Raw genomic sequence first — 15884 nt, forward strand, 5'->3', positions numbered from 1 at the left:
AGTTTGAGAATATACAGGTGGCCTAGATCTAAGGAGTAATGTACATTGAAACATGATGGAAGATGAGGAGTACGTGGGACAGTCTGCTCATTCTCTCTTCCCGGTGTAATGCCACAGGCTACTCAAACTCGAGGGTTGAGTGTTTGACGAGCCTCGTTTCCCTCTTTCTAGGATATCAGAGGGAACTGACTTACAAACACAGTGATGGATCCTACAGCGCCTTTGGGAGCAGCGATGGAGATGGAAACACTTGGTCAGTGTGGGTTATGCTATCACTACGCGTAACTCCTGCATGGTCATTAGTAGTGTGAAATCCCCCTTCATTATAGAAATGATGACCATGGAAAAGAGTTCAACTTTCTCTGGAGCATTTCCGGGGTTGCATTCTTTAAGAAACAAATTCATGGAACTCATAGTGAGACTTAATAGTCTCTTTTGTCTTAACTGCCCCTTCTGTTAGGAAATTCATTTTCACGGAGAAGGTGGTGGATGCCTGGAATGCCCTCCTGAGGCAGGTGATGGAGAGGAAAATGGTGATGGGATTCAAAAAATGCATGGGATGAAGAGATAGGATCTTTAATTAGAATATGAATGGGCAAACTTTCACAGTCTGAATCCAGCAAATGAGATGGTTTGGATGGGTTGGAGTGAGTTTCAATGGCAACTCCAGTAGGACTTCTAAGGTCTATGGCCCAGAAATAACAATGAAAAAAGACATTTTTAATTTAATCATGAAATTGTAGTACATGTAATTACAGGACAGACTGGACGGACCGTTCAAGTCTTTATCTGGTGTCATTACTATGTTTCTTCTTCTCCAGGCTTACTGCCTTTGTTGCCAAATGCTTTGGCCAGGCACGACACTACGTCTTCATCGACGAGAACAATGTGAATGATGCTATAACCTGGCTAGGGAGACACCAGTTATCCAACGGCTGTTTCGCCAACATAGGGCGACTCTTCCACACAGCAATGAAGGTCAGACGGGAACGACATCATCCCTTCAGTGTCGGGGCTTATAGTTGATGGTGACCAGGTCAATGATTTATTCTAATCACATTGTCAACACTGGAAGATACAAAGTAAAAGGAAAACTGGGAATGGGAGCCATGCTGTTTGTGAAACTAAGAAACGGTCCCAGAAACCTCCACAGGAAGACACACACCTCTTGCATCACTGTCACCTTTCCCAACAGAAAATAAGACCTTGGGGTCTAGTCTGAGACAGTATAGGGAATACGCGCTATGGGTTCACCTCACTAATTATGGTTATGTGTATCGACTTAATCCAAGTTTAATTAAAATTTGATAAAACGCTTATATAATAATTTCAAAGCAATATACACTGATAAAATGGGCAAATAGAAAGAAATAACAGACATGTTAAACCTCACTAACTATAAGCTGGGGTAGAACTACAATTTCATTAAAAAAGGAACGAATAAGGGAAAAAGCATTGACTGCCTTTCAATGTAATGCCCCCCAAAAAAAGAAATGGTAAGAGAGAAAGGAACAGAATTTATCAAAGGACAGATGAAAGGGGAAAAGTACCTATGCCAAAGACAGATGGGGGATTTTTCACAAGAAAATTAAAAATGACCCATGGCTTTCAGGTGCCACCTTCGTATGTCAGCCTTAGGAAACACCCTCCATCCCCTCACCTAGAAGAAGCAGGATCTGGGCTGTAGGTTTCCAAGTTTCTTTATTCTTTGATATATCTAAACGGTTTACAACAGAAAGAGTTAAAAAACTAAATTAAAAATAAAACATAACTCAAATTGGAAAGAAAAAAAGAGGCATAAACAAAACGGACGCACTGGAAATGAATGCACACACATGAGATTCAGGAGGCTCTTCCTCGGGTCCTGCAAGGTAGGGAGAACGAGAGGGCACTCTCTATAGTTAAAAGGGGATAGATTCTGTACAAACGTAAGGAAGTTCTTCACCCAGAGAGCGGTAGAAAACTGGAACGCTCTTCTGGAGGCTGTTATAGGGGAAAACACCCTCCAGGGATTCAAGACAAAGTTAGACAAGTTCCTGCCGAACAAGGACGTACGCTGATAGGGCTGGTCTCGGTCAGGGCGCTGGTCTTTGACCAGAGGGCTGCCGCGTGAACGGACTGCTGGGCATGATGGACCACTAGTCTGACCCAGCAGTGGAAGTTCTTATGTTCACAGAGAATGCATTTCCAGAGAGAGAGAGACCACTCCAGTCACTGTACTGCTTACATTTCAGAGATGGGTCTAGGATGTCTCTCTGAGATTCCACTGAGCTCCCTTCTCCTGTCTGGTGAAAGATCACAGGGGCATCTTTCACATGATTAGGAGATGATAATTCCAGCAGCAGCATTAAATTCCAATTGATAGAGGATCAAAATTCTCCCACAAGCCAACTCTGTATAATACAAGAAATAACTTGATTCAGAAAAATCCTTCCCTCTGCTGTTCATGTGTCCGTCCATCAGTTTAAATTAAAGTAATACGCAAATGGAAAAAAAAAAAAAAATCCACCTGGTCATGATGGCTAGAGAAGAAAAACTATTGAACAAATTAAAAAGTCTCCTAAAGAGTTGGCTATTTAAAGACGCTTTTTAATAGACCAATCTTATTATACTTTAGGTCAGGATGAGGAGGTCTTAGAAATATGTGGTTATTTGTTTCCTAACCCACGTGTCCTAAACCTATTCCCGATTTTATTTCTAGTTTATTTTTTTTTATTATTGTAATTAAGCAACCTCCCTCCCTAATGTTCTATTGTCAATTAGTAGTGTATATCATGTATGTGGATTTTATTATTTTATTCAATTTTTAACTGATGTAAATCGCATTGAAATTGGATTATGCGAACAAATCAAAGAATCTATTAAACTTGAAACTTTTTTTCCTCCAGGGAGGTGTGGATGATGAGATCTCTCTCACCGCTTACATCGTGGTGGCTCTGCTGGAGCAGGGTTCGCCCCCGGACGTAAGTACCGACAGTCTCCTGTGTTCACTGATGGGTGTGTTGACAGGGCTATGATAAAGGCAGGTGGCGGAGCACGAGGTGAAGGAAATGGGGGAGACGTGAGCCTTGGGCTAGATATTAGAGACTTATCTCCTCAATCACACAGAACTCTACAGGGCCAGAGAGGAGCAAAGAGTGGTGAGACGGTTGTAACTAGCTCCCGGGAAGAGGTTAGGTCAGTTGACATGCAGTGCCAAGAGAAAGACACAGAGGTGACAAAGCAGCTTAAATTTCTTTGTAGTGTGAAAGAAAGCCAAGGTCTGGTAGGTATGAAAATATTTCATCATTTTGATTTCAGAGGTCTTACCTTCTTGAATTGTCTTAAAATTTCCTTTTAGTATTCTCACCAAAAAATCATTGGTGCAGTAGTCAGTTTTCCCAAAGTTGGGAGAGTTGTATTGGTTCAATAAAGTTTCCACAACTCGCTGAGGCTCCCCAGGTTCTGCACTGTGCTTATTCTCAGAAGTCCTGCAGCTCACACGATTTCTCAGACCCCTGCTATACATATCTGAAAGGAAACTAAGCTGATCCTCTCTTCCCAGAACTCACTGGTGGTGAATGGCTTTGCGTGCCTGGAAGCAGCAGGGGAAACCGTGACCAGTATCTACACAAAGGCTCTGCTGGCCTATGCCTACACCTTGATAGGAAATGTCGGGGCTCGAGCAACAATCCTGGGCCAGCTGGACCAGCAAGCCATCGAGTCAGGTAACCATGAGAGCATTCGACATTGTGGTGGGGCCTTAAGTCTAGCTGGATGAATATTTCAGCTGGTTAGTGTTGGTTGAGTTTTTAGTTATCTTAAACTGAGCAAGTTTTAGAAAACTGACCCACTAATAACCAAATATGAAAACTGTCTCCATGTCGCCTTCCTTTTATCCCGTACCCTTGAGTGGATCGATTTATCACTCCATCAAAAATTACAAAGACTAGGAGACACTCAATGAAGTTGCAAGGAATTTTTTTTTCACTCAGAGAATAGTTAAGCTCTGGAATGCATTGCCAGAGGATGTGGTAAGAGCGGATAGCGTAGCTGGTTTTAAGAAAGGGTTTATAAAAAGCAACAAGCAAAAAACAAAAGGAATTGACCCCGAAATATCCACAAAGAAGAAAATCCAGAGAAAACCAAAAAAACTCTGTGGAGTGACGATGTTCCTAAATGGATTTTATTTGAAAGTGTCAAAGTTCCAAAGGTACACTGAAATCATCCACATAAAAGCCTTAAAGGACCTAGTCCACTAGGGATACAGGACCCAACACGGTCCGCGTTTTGACAGTCTTCTTCAAAGGTCCAATTGTGTGGCGAGCCGGAAGTGAGACGCTGCTTGCATTTGCACACCACACAATTGGACCCCTGAAGAAGACTTTTTGTCGAAATGCGAGTCCTGTATCCCTAGCGAACTAGGTCCTTTAAGGCTTTTATGTGGATGAATTTATTTTTATGTGGATGAATTTATTTTATTTGGATGATTTCAGTGTACCTTTGGAACTTTGACACTTTCAAATAAAGTCCATTTAAGAACATCATCACTCCACAGAGTTTTTTTGGTTTTTTTTTTAAGAAAGGGTTTGACAAGTTCCTGGGGGAAAAGTCCATAGCCTGTTATTAAGACATGGGAAAAGCCACTGCTTGCCCTGTTATCGGTAGCATGGAATATTGCTACACCTTGGGTTTTGGCCAGGTACTAGTGACCTAGAATGGCCACCGTGAGAATGGGCCACTGGGCTTGATGACCCAGTAAAGCTATTCTTATGTTCTTATGAGAGAGACAGACAGGTAGTTGATCTACAACAAGATGTATTTCTGCGTAAAAGCATGTCCTGCCTTTCCTGGGATCCTCAACAGTAGCACTCTAATTCTGCACCAGAGGTCGTAAGGTCAAATCCTGGCGCTGCCTCAAGTAAACCTGAGCACTTAATCCTCCAGTGCCCACCACTTTGAATGTCAGCGTTGAAATGCCAAAGTGACAAAAAGGCTGTATAGAAGTCCCCATTCCCTTTCTAATTCCTTCACGTGTATAAAACAAAGATTGTGTACCGATTGAGAAATGTTCAATTGGCCAGGGACTGGCCCTGACAAGACCTTTGTTTCTCACCCCCTCAGATGGGATGCTCCACTGGCGGTATAGCACCCATGTTGTGGAAAACGGATTCTGGGACCGGCCCCTATCTATGGACACTGAACTGAGTGCATACGTCCTCCTAAGCCTCCTTTCTGTCCAAGATACAGGTAGCATTGACATCGGAAGAGCGTCCTTAATAGTCAGGTGGCTCAGCAGAAAGCAGAATGCCTACGGAGGCTTCGCTTCCACCCAGGTAACGCCCACTTGTTAACGAAACAGAATTCTGGTGCCCATGCAATGAAAGAGGAAATCCTGGCACGACTGCGAGTCCCCCTGTGCTTTGAATTTAGGGGGTGAATCCCACAAAACTCTGGGTTTGAAAATTGGGGGTAAGGGGGTGAATCCTAGCACAATCGTGGATCCCCCCCTATGCTTGGAAACTGGGTCTTGAAGGCTTGTTTCCCTGGTGCCCCTTTTACTGAAACCCTGTCATCTTTCTCTCTCCCAGGACACAGTTGTGGCTCTTCAGGCCCTAGCTAAGTACGCTGCGCTGACCTTCCATGAGGGCGGAGAGGTGACCGTGACTGTGGATGTGACGGAAGCACTGCATTATACGTTCAGAGTGAATAAGATCAATCGGCTTCTACTGCAGCAGCAGCCTCTCGGTTTTATCCCCAGGCAGTACTCGGTTTCTGCAACTGGTGACGGATGCGTGCTCGTGCTGGTGAGAAGCATTCAGCAGGGAGGAAGGAGAGGTTCATGAGTCTAAAATCTTTGTTGCCCTTGTAATAAAGTGACTTTTAATGAATTCTCCCCATTATCTACACCACTGGGATTCTCGGGAGAATCTACACAGTGTTAATAAACTTTCTCTTTTTAGAATGCAAAGCTCAGGCTGTGTTCATTCTGTAGGTGAAGTTCTGATTGGACAGGGAGATAGCTTGTTCTGTAGTGCAGTGAATGAATATCTTACAATACAGATAGATGTATGAATGAAGTTACCTTAAGTATGTTTCTGTATCTGTCCGTCTACACATTTGTATAATAAGTAATTTGAAGAACTTAGCTGAGTGGGAGTCCAGACACACATGTTCTACTTGAATTATATTTATGTGAAAAATTATATATGTATTTCTCTTTATGGCAGGTGACAGGACGATACAATACCCCTCCCCAAACTATTCCGAGCTTTGCTCTTCGTGTGGTGACAGAGCCCCCTGCTTGCTCCGGTTACATTGGCACACTGCTTCTCAACATTCATGTCTGGTACGTGCTGGGGAGATCCAACGAAGAGGAGGCAAGCTAAGTGCTATAAAAATCACTCCTAGTCTTTAAAGAATTGCTGCCAAATTCTGGGTCATTGTGAGGCCTGCAGACAAAGGGAAGTATGTTTTTAGCACCTGGGATATACTGAGAAATCTTTAGCACTTGCTCTGGAGTATGATATTATGCTTATGACATGTTCCCAAGTATTTCTTAAACAAATCTTTAAGAGCACCCACCAGAACCTCTCTGAGCTTCGTCAATATCCTGAAATGGATCCTATCCAGTCCTGTGGCTTTGTCCACCTTCATTTCTTCAAGTTGTTCAAAACCACAAACTAATTTGATAACAATGAGAGACCATTCTTTCCAGACTGGACTATTTTAATTCCATCTATCTAAGTCTAACCAATAAAAATCTTCAAAGACTTCAGCAGATCCAGAACACTGCGGCTAGGTTGATCTTCGCAAAAAGTAAATTTGACCATGTTTCCCCGCTTCTGTCAAAACTTCACTGGCTTCCGGTGATTTTTAGGATTCACGTTAAATTTACCTGCCTAATTTTCAAGATCCTCCCCTAATCCCACTATCCTGGAATTCTTCGAGACCTGACATTACCAGATCCGCCCACAAACTCAAACTATCTTTCCCCTCATTAAAAGGCATCATGTATGCAGGTAAATTAGGGAAATCCCTTTTCTTCAAATTCACTGAGCTTTGGAACAACCTCCCTGCCCCGCTGCAGAACCTAGGCTCATTCCAGTTATTCCGAAAGCATCTGAAAACTTGGCTTTTCTCCAAAAAGTAAAGCTATCTATTTAAAATGTAAAGCTAGCTCTCCTCTTCATAACCTCTAATTCCTTATTATGTGCTTCCCTCATTGAATTTACCTGTAAACTGTGCCGAGCTCTAATTTTATGGAGATGATGCAGTATACAAACTTAAGGTTTAGTTTAGTTTAGACCAGAAAAAGCACAGTGAGAAGTGTTAGAAAAACTGCATAAATGGATTTTATTTCAAAAACGTTTGGCACAACCAAGTAAGGCTGTATACTTGGATAATCTCATTCACAGACAAGGAGGATAAAGTAATGTAATATCCCACTGAGAAATCAAACTAACAGATGTTTGAGCCCTTTGGATAAAGTGAGGCTTTTACCTAGAGAAGGCGAGGGTACACATTTTTCTCCAACCCTGCGGGATCTCATTTTCCCGTTGAGTTCTTTTCCTGTCCCTGCCCCATTCCTGCAAGCACTTTAAAATCAGAAGTGTTCGAGGCTTGTGCGGTTAAGGCAGAGCTTACATGAATGGGGCAGAGACAAGGACAGTGATAAAACTTGCAGGGACAGGGTCAAATTTGTCCCCTAGTCATTCTCTACTTTTAGCCACTCATCACCTCATGGCCTTTCCCTTTTTTCAGGTACAATGGGAGCCGGAGTGCATCCAACATGGCGATCATCGAGGTAGTGATGCTGTCTGGATATATCCCTGCAGATGATACAAAGGACATAGTAAGAATCCTCTCCCTCTGCTGTGAGATTGTAGTTCTGTCCTTGATGCCCCTTTTTGGTCCCTTGGCATCTATTTTGCACCTTTCTCACATGTCCCAAACCCAAAGGACCCTATCGCACCTCCAAAGCATAATTCTCTCTCCTGTGGTTCTGTCTCTGCAGCTGCTCCAATACCCTTTGGTGAGGAAGGTGGAAATTAAAAGCACAATCGTCTACATCTACCTAGATGAGGTAGGTTCAGTTGCATGGCAATATTAAGGTTGAGCAAAAAAGCAGCAAGAGAAGAATCTCCCACAGGAAGCACTAAGGCAAAAAAAAATAGCAGTGACTGGATGGACCATTCGGGTCTTTATCTGCCGTCATCTACTATGTTACTATCAAATGAGGAGGCAGATGTGACCAAGAAGTTTATTTCAGCATGTATAGCTTGCATCAGGAGTCTGTGACTTTTGTCATAGTCTCATAGTTGATCATTATTGATGTAAAGTTTTGGGCATTCATAAAAGGTGCACTGTGATTCCAGACTTCCTCTCTATTCTGTTCCTTCTCTCAGCTGAATCATAAGTACCGTGAATTCTCTTTTTCTGTGAGACGAGACATCATCGTGGGGAACCTGCAGCCAGCAACAGTGAAAGTGTACGACTATTACCAACCAGGTGAGTAACAACAAGAGTGGAAACCTCAACGGTCGTCTGCTCGGGATTTTCACTTGTCCTGATTCGTACTCATTTTGTCTTTTGCAGAGGAGAATGCTCTGATTCAGTACAATGCCCCTTGCTGACGAGGAGGTAGGTCTCAAACAAGCCTCTGTGGCTGGGAAACCAGCTGCATCTTCATTTCAGCAAGTTCACGAGCAGCACTGCAGCCTCAGCAAGGACTTCATCACCACCACTTCCAAACTCTCCCCACTTAGATCAACGTCTTGCAAACTTTTTCCAGCCGTGGCACACTAAACAGGGCCATGTCTAAAGGGCCTCTGAGCGTGCACGGATGTCGCCCACATGTGCGTGACATCATAACGTCGACGTCCACGCATGCTAAGAGGCCCTCCAGATGCGGCACCATGCTCGGGGACTTTCCAAAACCCAGACAAACTGTTGGGTTTTGAAAATCCCTACACTAAAATTCCAGTATGCCGGGAGGGCAGAGAGAAGGGGCGCGGCGCTGGCAGTGACACACATACACCCTCTTGTGGCACACCCGGAATCTCACCGCGGCACACAGTTTGCGATACACTGGCTTAGAAAAATTCAAGGCTTCACTAAAGACATTTTTCTTATAGATGCCTACAACTCAGGCACATCAATCCTTCAGAAAATCGGATCTGCCTAATAATTTATCAAGGGGCCCTTTTTTTTTTTTAACAGGCTATTCCTCAGACAGCAAGGGCAGCTGTGTGAGGACCCCTTTCCTATCCTACCCTACTTTTTCCCCATGAGCCCTCTACAACTCTCTATCTGTATACTTCTTACTCTCCTTCATCCCCCAATTGGAATTTATTGCAAATGTAAACTGCTCAGATAAACGAACTCCTGAGCGCAGAGCCCATCTTCCAGCCAATAGATCACAAAGCCAGCTTGACACACCAACCTTGGGTGACTGTGTGACTCGAAAGATTCCAGAATTTATTTTTAAAATTCCCTTCAGAAGAATTAATTCATAAAATAAATATACACTAGAATAGATGATATGTACGTTGTGTACGCAAGACTCCTCTCTCCCCAGTGTACCGCTCTAAATGTATGCCAGCACGAGCAGCATCTTCCACCGGCTGCTCGTGCCAGCCTCGGCTCCCTTCTGATGTCACTTCCTGTCACGGGACAACGATGTGACATCAGAAGGGAGCCAAGGGCAGCGTGAAGATGCTGCTCGCACCGACGAACATTTACAGAGGTATAATTTCAATTATAATGTTCTCATAAGAACACTTGCTCCATTTAGTGTGCTGGAGCTAAAAAAGTTTGCAAGACAATGTGCCAGTGCCTCTGTCCTTCCATAAACACTCAACTAGGAAAAGGAGAATGCACTGGACTAAAACAATTCTAAATGGACAGATTACTAGAGTCTGTGTTTGTAGGATCAGCCTTTTCTCAAAGACCCTGATTATTTCTTTATTCTGTTAATTTTTACACATTCAGTTGTTAGGAATGATAGAATAAAATAAACCTTTATGTTATAAAAATGCATAAATATCACGAAACCACCTAATTCATCTTAAGATGAGCCATTAATAAAAAGTACCTGTCGAAAGCCAAAAAACTGTGACGTTGTATTTCAAAGTTTATTCCGTAGTCAAGGGCCACTGGTCTTAAAAGCTCTTTGTTTTGTGATTGCCTTGAACCAGCTGAACTATTAAGGATTATGTTTATTCCCGTGTACCTTTTATCTTATAGGTATTTGTTTCAGAAAATGGATCTGCGTTTTACAAAATACTAGTGGCCATCACTAGAAGACTCCAGAGGAGTGAGCAAGATTCCTAATACCATGCAGTAACATTTACTGGAGTGACCTAAGAACCCGAGGAACGGGGTTTGATTCACAGTTACTGCAGCAACTCGTGACCCTGGGCAAGTCACTTAACCCTCCACTGCCTCAGGAGCAATAATTTAGATTGGGAGCCCTCTGGGGACAGGGAAAGTACCTGCAATTAATAAACGTAAACCGCTTTGACTGTTCCAGAAAAAGGCAGGATCTCAAATCCATGACTCCTTACCCTTCGAATCATCTAAGGAAACTGTTCTCTAGGCCAGATTTACTATGGCCTATTCTGGTTCCTCCTTCTTCTTTTTTTTATTTTAAGGCTTCCCAGCTTCACACAGCCATTCAAATTTCATTCTTTCTGTATCATGTGGATCTTCTGTTGTGACTGATGCTGTAGGGGCAGCTTCACTGCAGTTTGGCCTCAGAACTTTTCTTACTGGAGAGGTTCTGGTTCTGGCCAGCAGCTATGATGTTTGTAACACTTCTCCATAGAGTTGACTTTTCTACAGAACACATTAAGGACCAAAATTAAGTTCTAGGCAAAATGGTTGGACCGGATTTTTTTTTTTAAACCCAACAATGGTTATAAACATGCCAATCTGTTTGCTTGCATAATTTTAAACCAGTGCCTCTTAAGAACATAACAATTGTGTGCACTTCCAGGAAGGCAAAAAACAAACCCCTAAGTATCTCTTTTATGAGAATCACACTCAACAATCTTTGGAAGTGAGTCACAGCACCAGGCTCTCCTTTAGAGGTATCCTAACCCTACCTATTACATGCCTTGTGAGCTTATTTTCTAAATTGTTGTATGCTAAAGTGTCACTCCCCCTAAGTCAACTGTCAACAAATGTTATGCATTATCGGGACTGTCCTTTACAAAGGACGAAAGGGATGACATTGTAACTCTCTAATTTCCTGTCTGTGCATGGAAGCTTTCAGGGCCCTGTGGTCGTCTTCAGGATCTGATTGGTCTATATTGACTGTGACGTCATTACTCAATGAACCGTTTTGGCGTGAAGTAAGATAACACCATTCGGAGTCCAGAGATTCTGTGGAAATTCAAGGGAAGATTCTTAAAATAACTTAGCATAGTGGTATCATTAGTAAAATATTTGATTCATAACTATGTTCACAATCTGAATAACTGAGGCTTTTCTCCTCCATAGATACTAATTGAGAGAAAAGCCTCCATAAAATCAGCATGGACTTTAACAAATGTTATCCCCGAACACCACTTGTTGCCACTGATGGGTACTTGAAAAAGACGAAAAATGTTTACCTGCCTGTAAAGTTCTTGAAATAAATTACACAGTAATTGCAACTACAATAACAGTGGTCATAAAGAAAATATTTGGAAATTGGCAATCTCTATTGGTTGGAAATTATGAATTTAAACTTTAATACATATATTATAGGTTCCCAAAATAACTGACAAGTGGTATCTTCTTAATAAAGGAGGGGGTATCTAAAATGATTTAAAAAAACAAACAAGGAAACATATCCTCAGTATGCTTCTCAGAACATAAGAATAGCTTTACTGGGTCAGACCAGTGGTCCATCTAGCCTTGTATCCCATCTCCGTGGTGGCCAATACAGGTCCTCCCCCTAGTACCTGGCCAAAACCCAAAGAGAAGCAGCATTCCATGCTACCAATCCAGGGCAAGCAGTGGCTTCACCCATGTCTTTCTCAATGACAGACTATGGACTATTCCTCCAGGAAATTGTCCAAACCTTCCTTAAAACCACCTACGCTATCCACTCTTACTACATCCTCTGGCAATATGTTCCAGAACTTAACTATTCTCTGTGTGAAAAAAAATTTCCTCCTATTGGTTCCAGCTCTTTTCCTCTTTAGAGAAGTAATAACACTTTCCCCTGTGCAAGAGCCAGTTCAGGGGGCACCACTCAGTCTTAGGTCCTTCTCCAGAAAGAACAGGCAATTGGGGGTTGAAGGAGGGTTCTAGAAGACAATAAATACATTTTTTAAAAAAGTACATTCTTTTTTTTTTTTTAAGTTCAATCTGTTTATTAGGTATTTCAAATATGCAAAAACATTACAATTATCAGGAAATGTCAAAACCCCTCCTCAATGTAACTCATACAAATCATAAAAGAATTACCCCGGCCAGTCTGAAGAATCTGTCCCTCTCTACACCCTTTATGATCTTGTAAGTTTCTATCATGTCCCCTCTAAGTCTCCGTTTTTCCAGTTTCTCCAGCCTCTTGGCATATGGAAGGTTTTCCATGCCCCTTATCATTTTGTCGCTCTTCTTTAGACTCTCTCGAGTGTCGCCATATCCTTCTTAAGGTACGGCGACCAGTATTGAACGCAGTACTCCAGATGCGGGCGCAACATCGCCCGATATAACGGCAGAATAACTTCTTTGGTTCTGGTAGTGATTCCTTTTTTGATAATGCCCAACATTCTGTTCGCCTTCTTTGAGGCCGCTGCGCATTGCGCCCCTGGCTTCATTGTTTGATATACCAGAACCCCCAAGTCCCTTTCTAGGTTGCTTAAGTGACAGGTTCATGGCCTTGGTCATGACATCACACATGTGCATGACTTCATCGCTTCAACGACACCGCACTTCTGGGTGCCTTCTGGCCAGGACACTGGGTTTAGTGTGCCTTCCGGCCGAAAAGTTTGCAGGACACTGCTCTATGCTTTCACTCTTTCTTTATTTCTCCATGTGTCTCTTTTCTTCTCTGTAAATATTTCTATATTTTTTATTCTTTCTCTATTGTCTCATTTCACTTCTTTCTTTCTCCCTCTGTTCCACAGTTTGTCTTTCTATTGTTACTCAAACCCTAAGACCAAACCAGACCCATTTCTGTTGGGCGGATACTTACAGAGTCAGAGGAGAAGAATCACTATCAGTACCAGAACAGCTTGTGATAAGTCCAGGACCTTAGCCAGGGTTCTCCAGACTAGGAGCTCTTGGTGGGATGAGGAGAAATACAGGGCCTGCTATATTCCTTCACAGAAACAGAGGTTGATGGTTAGTATTTTAGGGAAATTGATCTGGTGGCAAAAGTTCAAGAGAGCTCTGAGATTATTCTGGCCTTTTCTGTGGCTTCCAGCTCATGTCTGCTCTGTTTACCAGTTAAAACACTTTGTATTCACTCATCTACAGCTGGTGTATCAGAGGCAACCGAGGAAATGGAACATGATTGGTGAAAGAAAAGGTTGGAGAGTGATAGAGGTATTTAGAGCTTTGGAAAACATATAGGGTAATGGTCCAGGAAGAGAGATGCCAGACTGCAGAAAGGCGAGGAGATAAGGAGAAATATGTTAGACCTCGGGAAGAGGGAGGGAAGGAGAGAGAGTTGCCAGACCATGGGAGAGGAGAGAGATTCCAGACTATGGGAAGGAGAGGAGAAATATGCCAGACCATATGAGGGGGAAGACAGAGTTGTCTGACCAAGGGAGAGGGATGAGATGGTGCACAGGGATGGAGGGAAAGGGGAGACAAGAGGGAGGAGATGGTGCACAGTAATAGGTGCGACAGGGAAGAGATAAGAAGAAATGCTTCTTATGGATAGGGGAGAAGAAAGAGGGAGAAGATGGTACACATGGATAGATAGATGGGAAGGGAAGACATGGAAAAGTAGATAGATTTTGAGAAGAAAGCAGAAAAAATGGAAGAAAGTTGAATGTTAAAAGTTATTGCATGGCAGAAAGTGAAGGAGAGAAAAACAAATGGATAAGGTGGCCCTGGATACACAGTTAAGAGCACAGACAAAAGAAAGTGCAGCCAGAGACTGGGAAATTGATTATAAAGCTCTGGATCTAATTTATTTTGGATCCAACAGTTTCCTTCTCTTTGGGCTTCCAATTCAATCAGAATTTGCCTCTATTGGGTTATGGCACCAACATCCTTTATTCTCCACTAGCTGGAATGTTTCCCCTGTTCGTATCTTTGACTTGACTCAGTCCACATTGGCAGTGCCTGGCCAGTGACTAGAAACCATGGATCTCTCCATAATCCAATGAACCTGCACCCTGGTTCTGGTCGTGAAGTGTTGTTTTGTCTGAACCTCCCTCCCTGTGATGGGTCTTTGGGCAGTACCTCTGCAGCCACCCCAGCCAGCCCTGAGAGCAGAAGCCAAGCCTAGGAATGAAACTCTGATCCCTTTGCATGTCAGAGCATATTAAAAACATATGTGTATGAGAAGGAGAGATAACACAAACATGTGGTACACGCCAAGAATCATTGACCCAAGAATGTTACCTATTCCACTGCCTGAACTCCTGGACTGATTCCCTTGACTAGAAAATAAAGTTGTTTCAATCACTATGGCCCACCTCTCTGTATTTCAGATCTTTTCTGTCTACTAGGACATAATTCTAATTTCCAGGATTGTGTCAGCCTCTGAAAAGACCCCAGTGATCATCCATGACCTCCATTCCCTGAATCATCCTGGTTCTGACTTGAGGAGTAACAGATCCTTATTTGTGGTCAGAGGCGAAAGAAGTGAAGGAACTGACACACAGACCCTCCTCTCCAGCCAGCCATGTCTCAACAAAGAACACCCACTGGCAGGGCGAGGAAGTAGCATGGGAGGTGTATAATGGACAAACTCAGGTTCTCTCAAGCAGAATATATGTAATTGCGGAGTATAACAGACTGCAATTCAAGCCTTCCAACAGCTTTTTCTCCATTCCTTCCCATCTTTTAGAAGTCCTGAGCATCTGCTCTGTGGTGGCTATTTTGGCTTTATTGGCATGCTGAGGCCTGGCTTCCTGTGGTGGGCAAGTGGCTGATTGTCATGGTGACCAAGGTGGAAACAGACCTGATGCGACTTTACTTACCACAAACACACAATGACTGGAACAAAGGAGATAGGAAATAGTGGTCAAGGGAGTATTTGAGAAATGTGTTTGCCACGCCATTTTCCTGTCTCTGTAGAACATTGGACAGCTGATGAGAAACCAAAAATATCTAGAAACCAAAAATATCACCTCTGCCTCATGTCTCTGAGATGAAAAAATGCAAAACTGATTAACTTGATTTTAAACCAGCAGTCTAGAGATGTTTTTGAATTTGCATTTTACTATATGACTGAAAAAAGTGGGTTTGTGATCATTTAAAATTAATTTTACAATTTTTGTAAGTTTTTCTTTTTTTCATTTTTCCCCACACATTGATTTCAAACACATGCCACAGAAGCACTCCAGGACTTTTTTGCCCAGACAAAGTGATTGAACCCATTGTAATCTGTATGTATCTGTTAAGAAAATCAAATGTTCTGCACCTAAATGTTTCACATGTCTGTTCCCAAATGTAGAACCCTAATAGCACATTTATCTGGGGCCAAAGACAAGTTACCAATCTAACAGATTAATTTCAGATTGATTTTTGGGAGAGGGGAGGTTTCCCCAGTTTGGTTGTGAAGAGGATTATTTCCCATGACAGGTCTCTGCTTCTATCAGGTTCTGAAAAGATTTCAAAATAATATGCCATAAATAGAAACCGAGTAAAGCATTAACCCCCCCCCCAAAAAAAAAAAAAAAATAATAATAATAATAATCACATCCTAAGACTGGGAAGGGTTAAAGTTTTTT

The 15884-nt window shown here is 42.5% G+C and overlaps 1 protein-coding gene across 1 annotated transcript in view; it reads left to right on the forward strand.

Annotated features, from left to right (window-relative positions):
• Window positions 1–11645, forward strand: part of LOC117350659 (alpha-2-macroglobulin-like protein 1) — a 39334-nt gene extending 27689 nt beyond the window's left edge. The window contains exons 25-36 of the mRNA XM_033925114.1: window positions 172–253; window positions 822–978; window positions 2889–2963; window positions 3545–3707; window positions 5104–5315; window positions 5571–5786; window positions 6210–6328; window positions 7744–7834; window positions 7997–8065; window positions 8388–8490; window positions 8578–8622; window positions 10228–11645. Coding sequence (XP_033781005.1) covers window positions 172–253; window positions 822–978; window positions 2889–2963; window positions 3545–3707; window positions 5104–5315; window positions 5571–5786; window positions 6210–6328; window positions 7744–7834; window positions 7997–8065; window positions 8388–8490; window positions 8578–8615 — 1325 coding nt within the window. The 3' untranslated portion in view covers window positions 8616–8622; window positions 10228–11645. The remainder of the gene's footprint in view (window positions 1–171; window positions 254–821; window positions 979–2888; window positions 2964–3544; window positions 3708–5103; window positions 5316–5570; window positions 5787–6209; window positions 6329–7743; window positions 7835–7996; window positions 8066–8387; window positions 8491–8577; window positions 8623–10227) is intronic.
• Window positions 11646–15884: the final 4239 nt, after the last annotated feature.

This window comes from Geotrypetes seraphini, chromosome 16 (assembly GCF_902459505.1).
Source record: "Geotrypetes seraphini chromosome 16, aGeoSer1.1, whole genome shotgun sequence".
Lineage (NCBI taxonomy): Eukaryota > Metazoa > Chordata > Amphibia > Gymnophiona > Dermophiidae > Geotrypetes > Geotrypetes seraphini.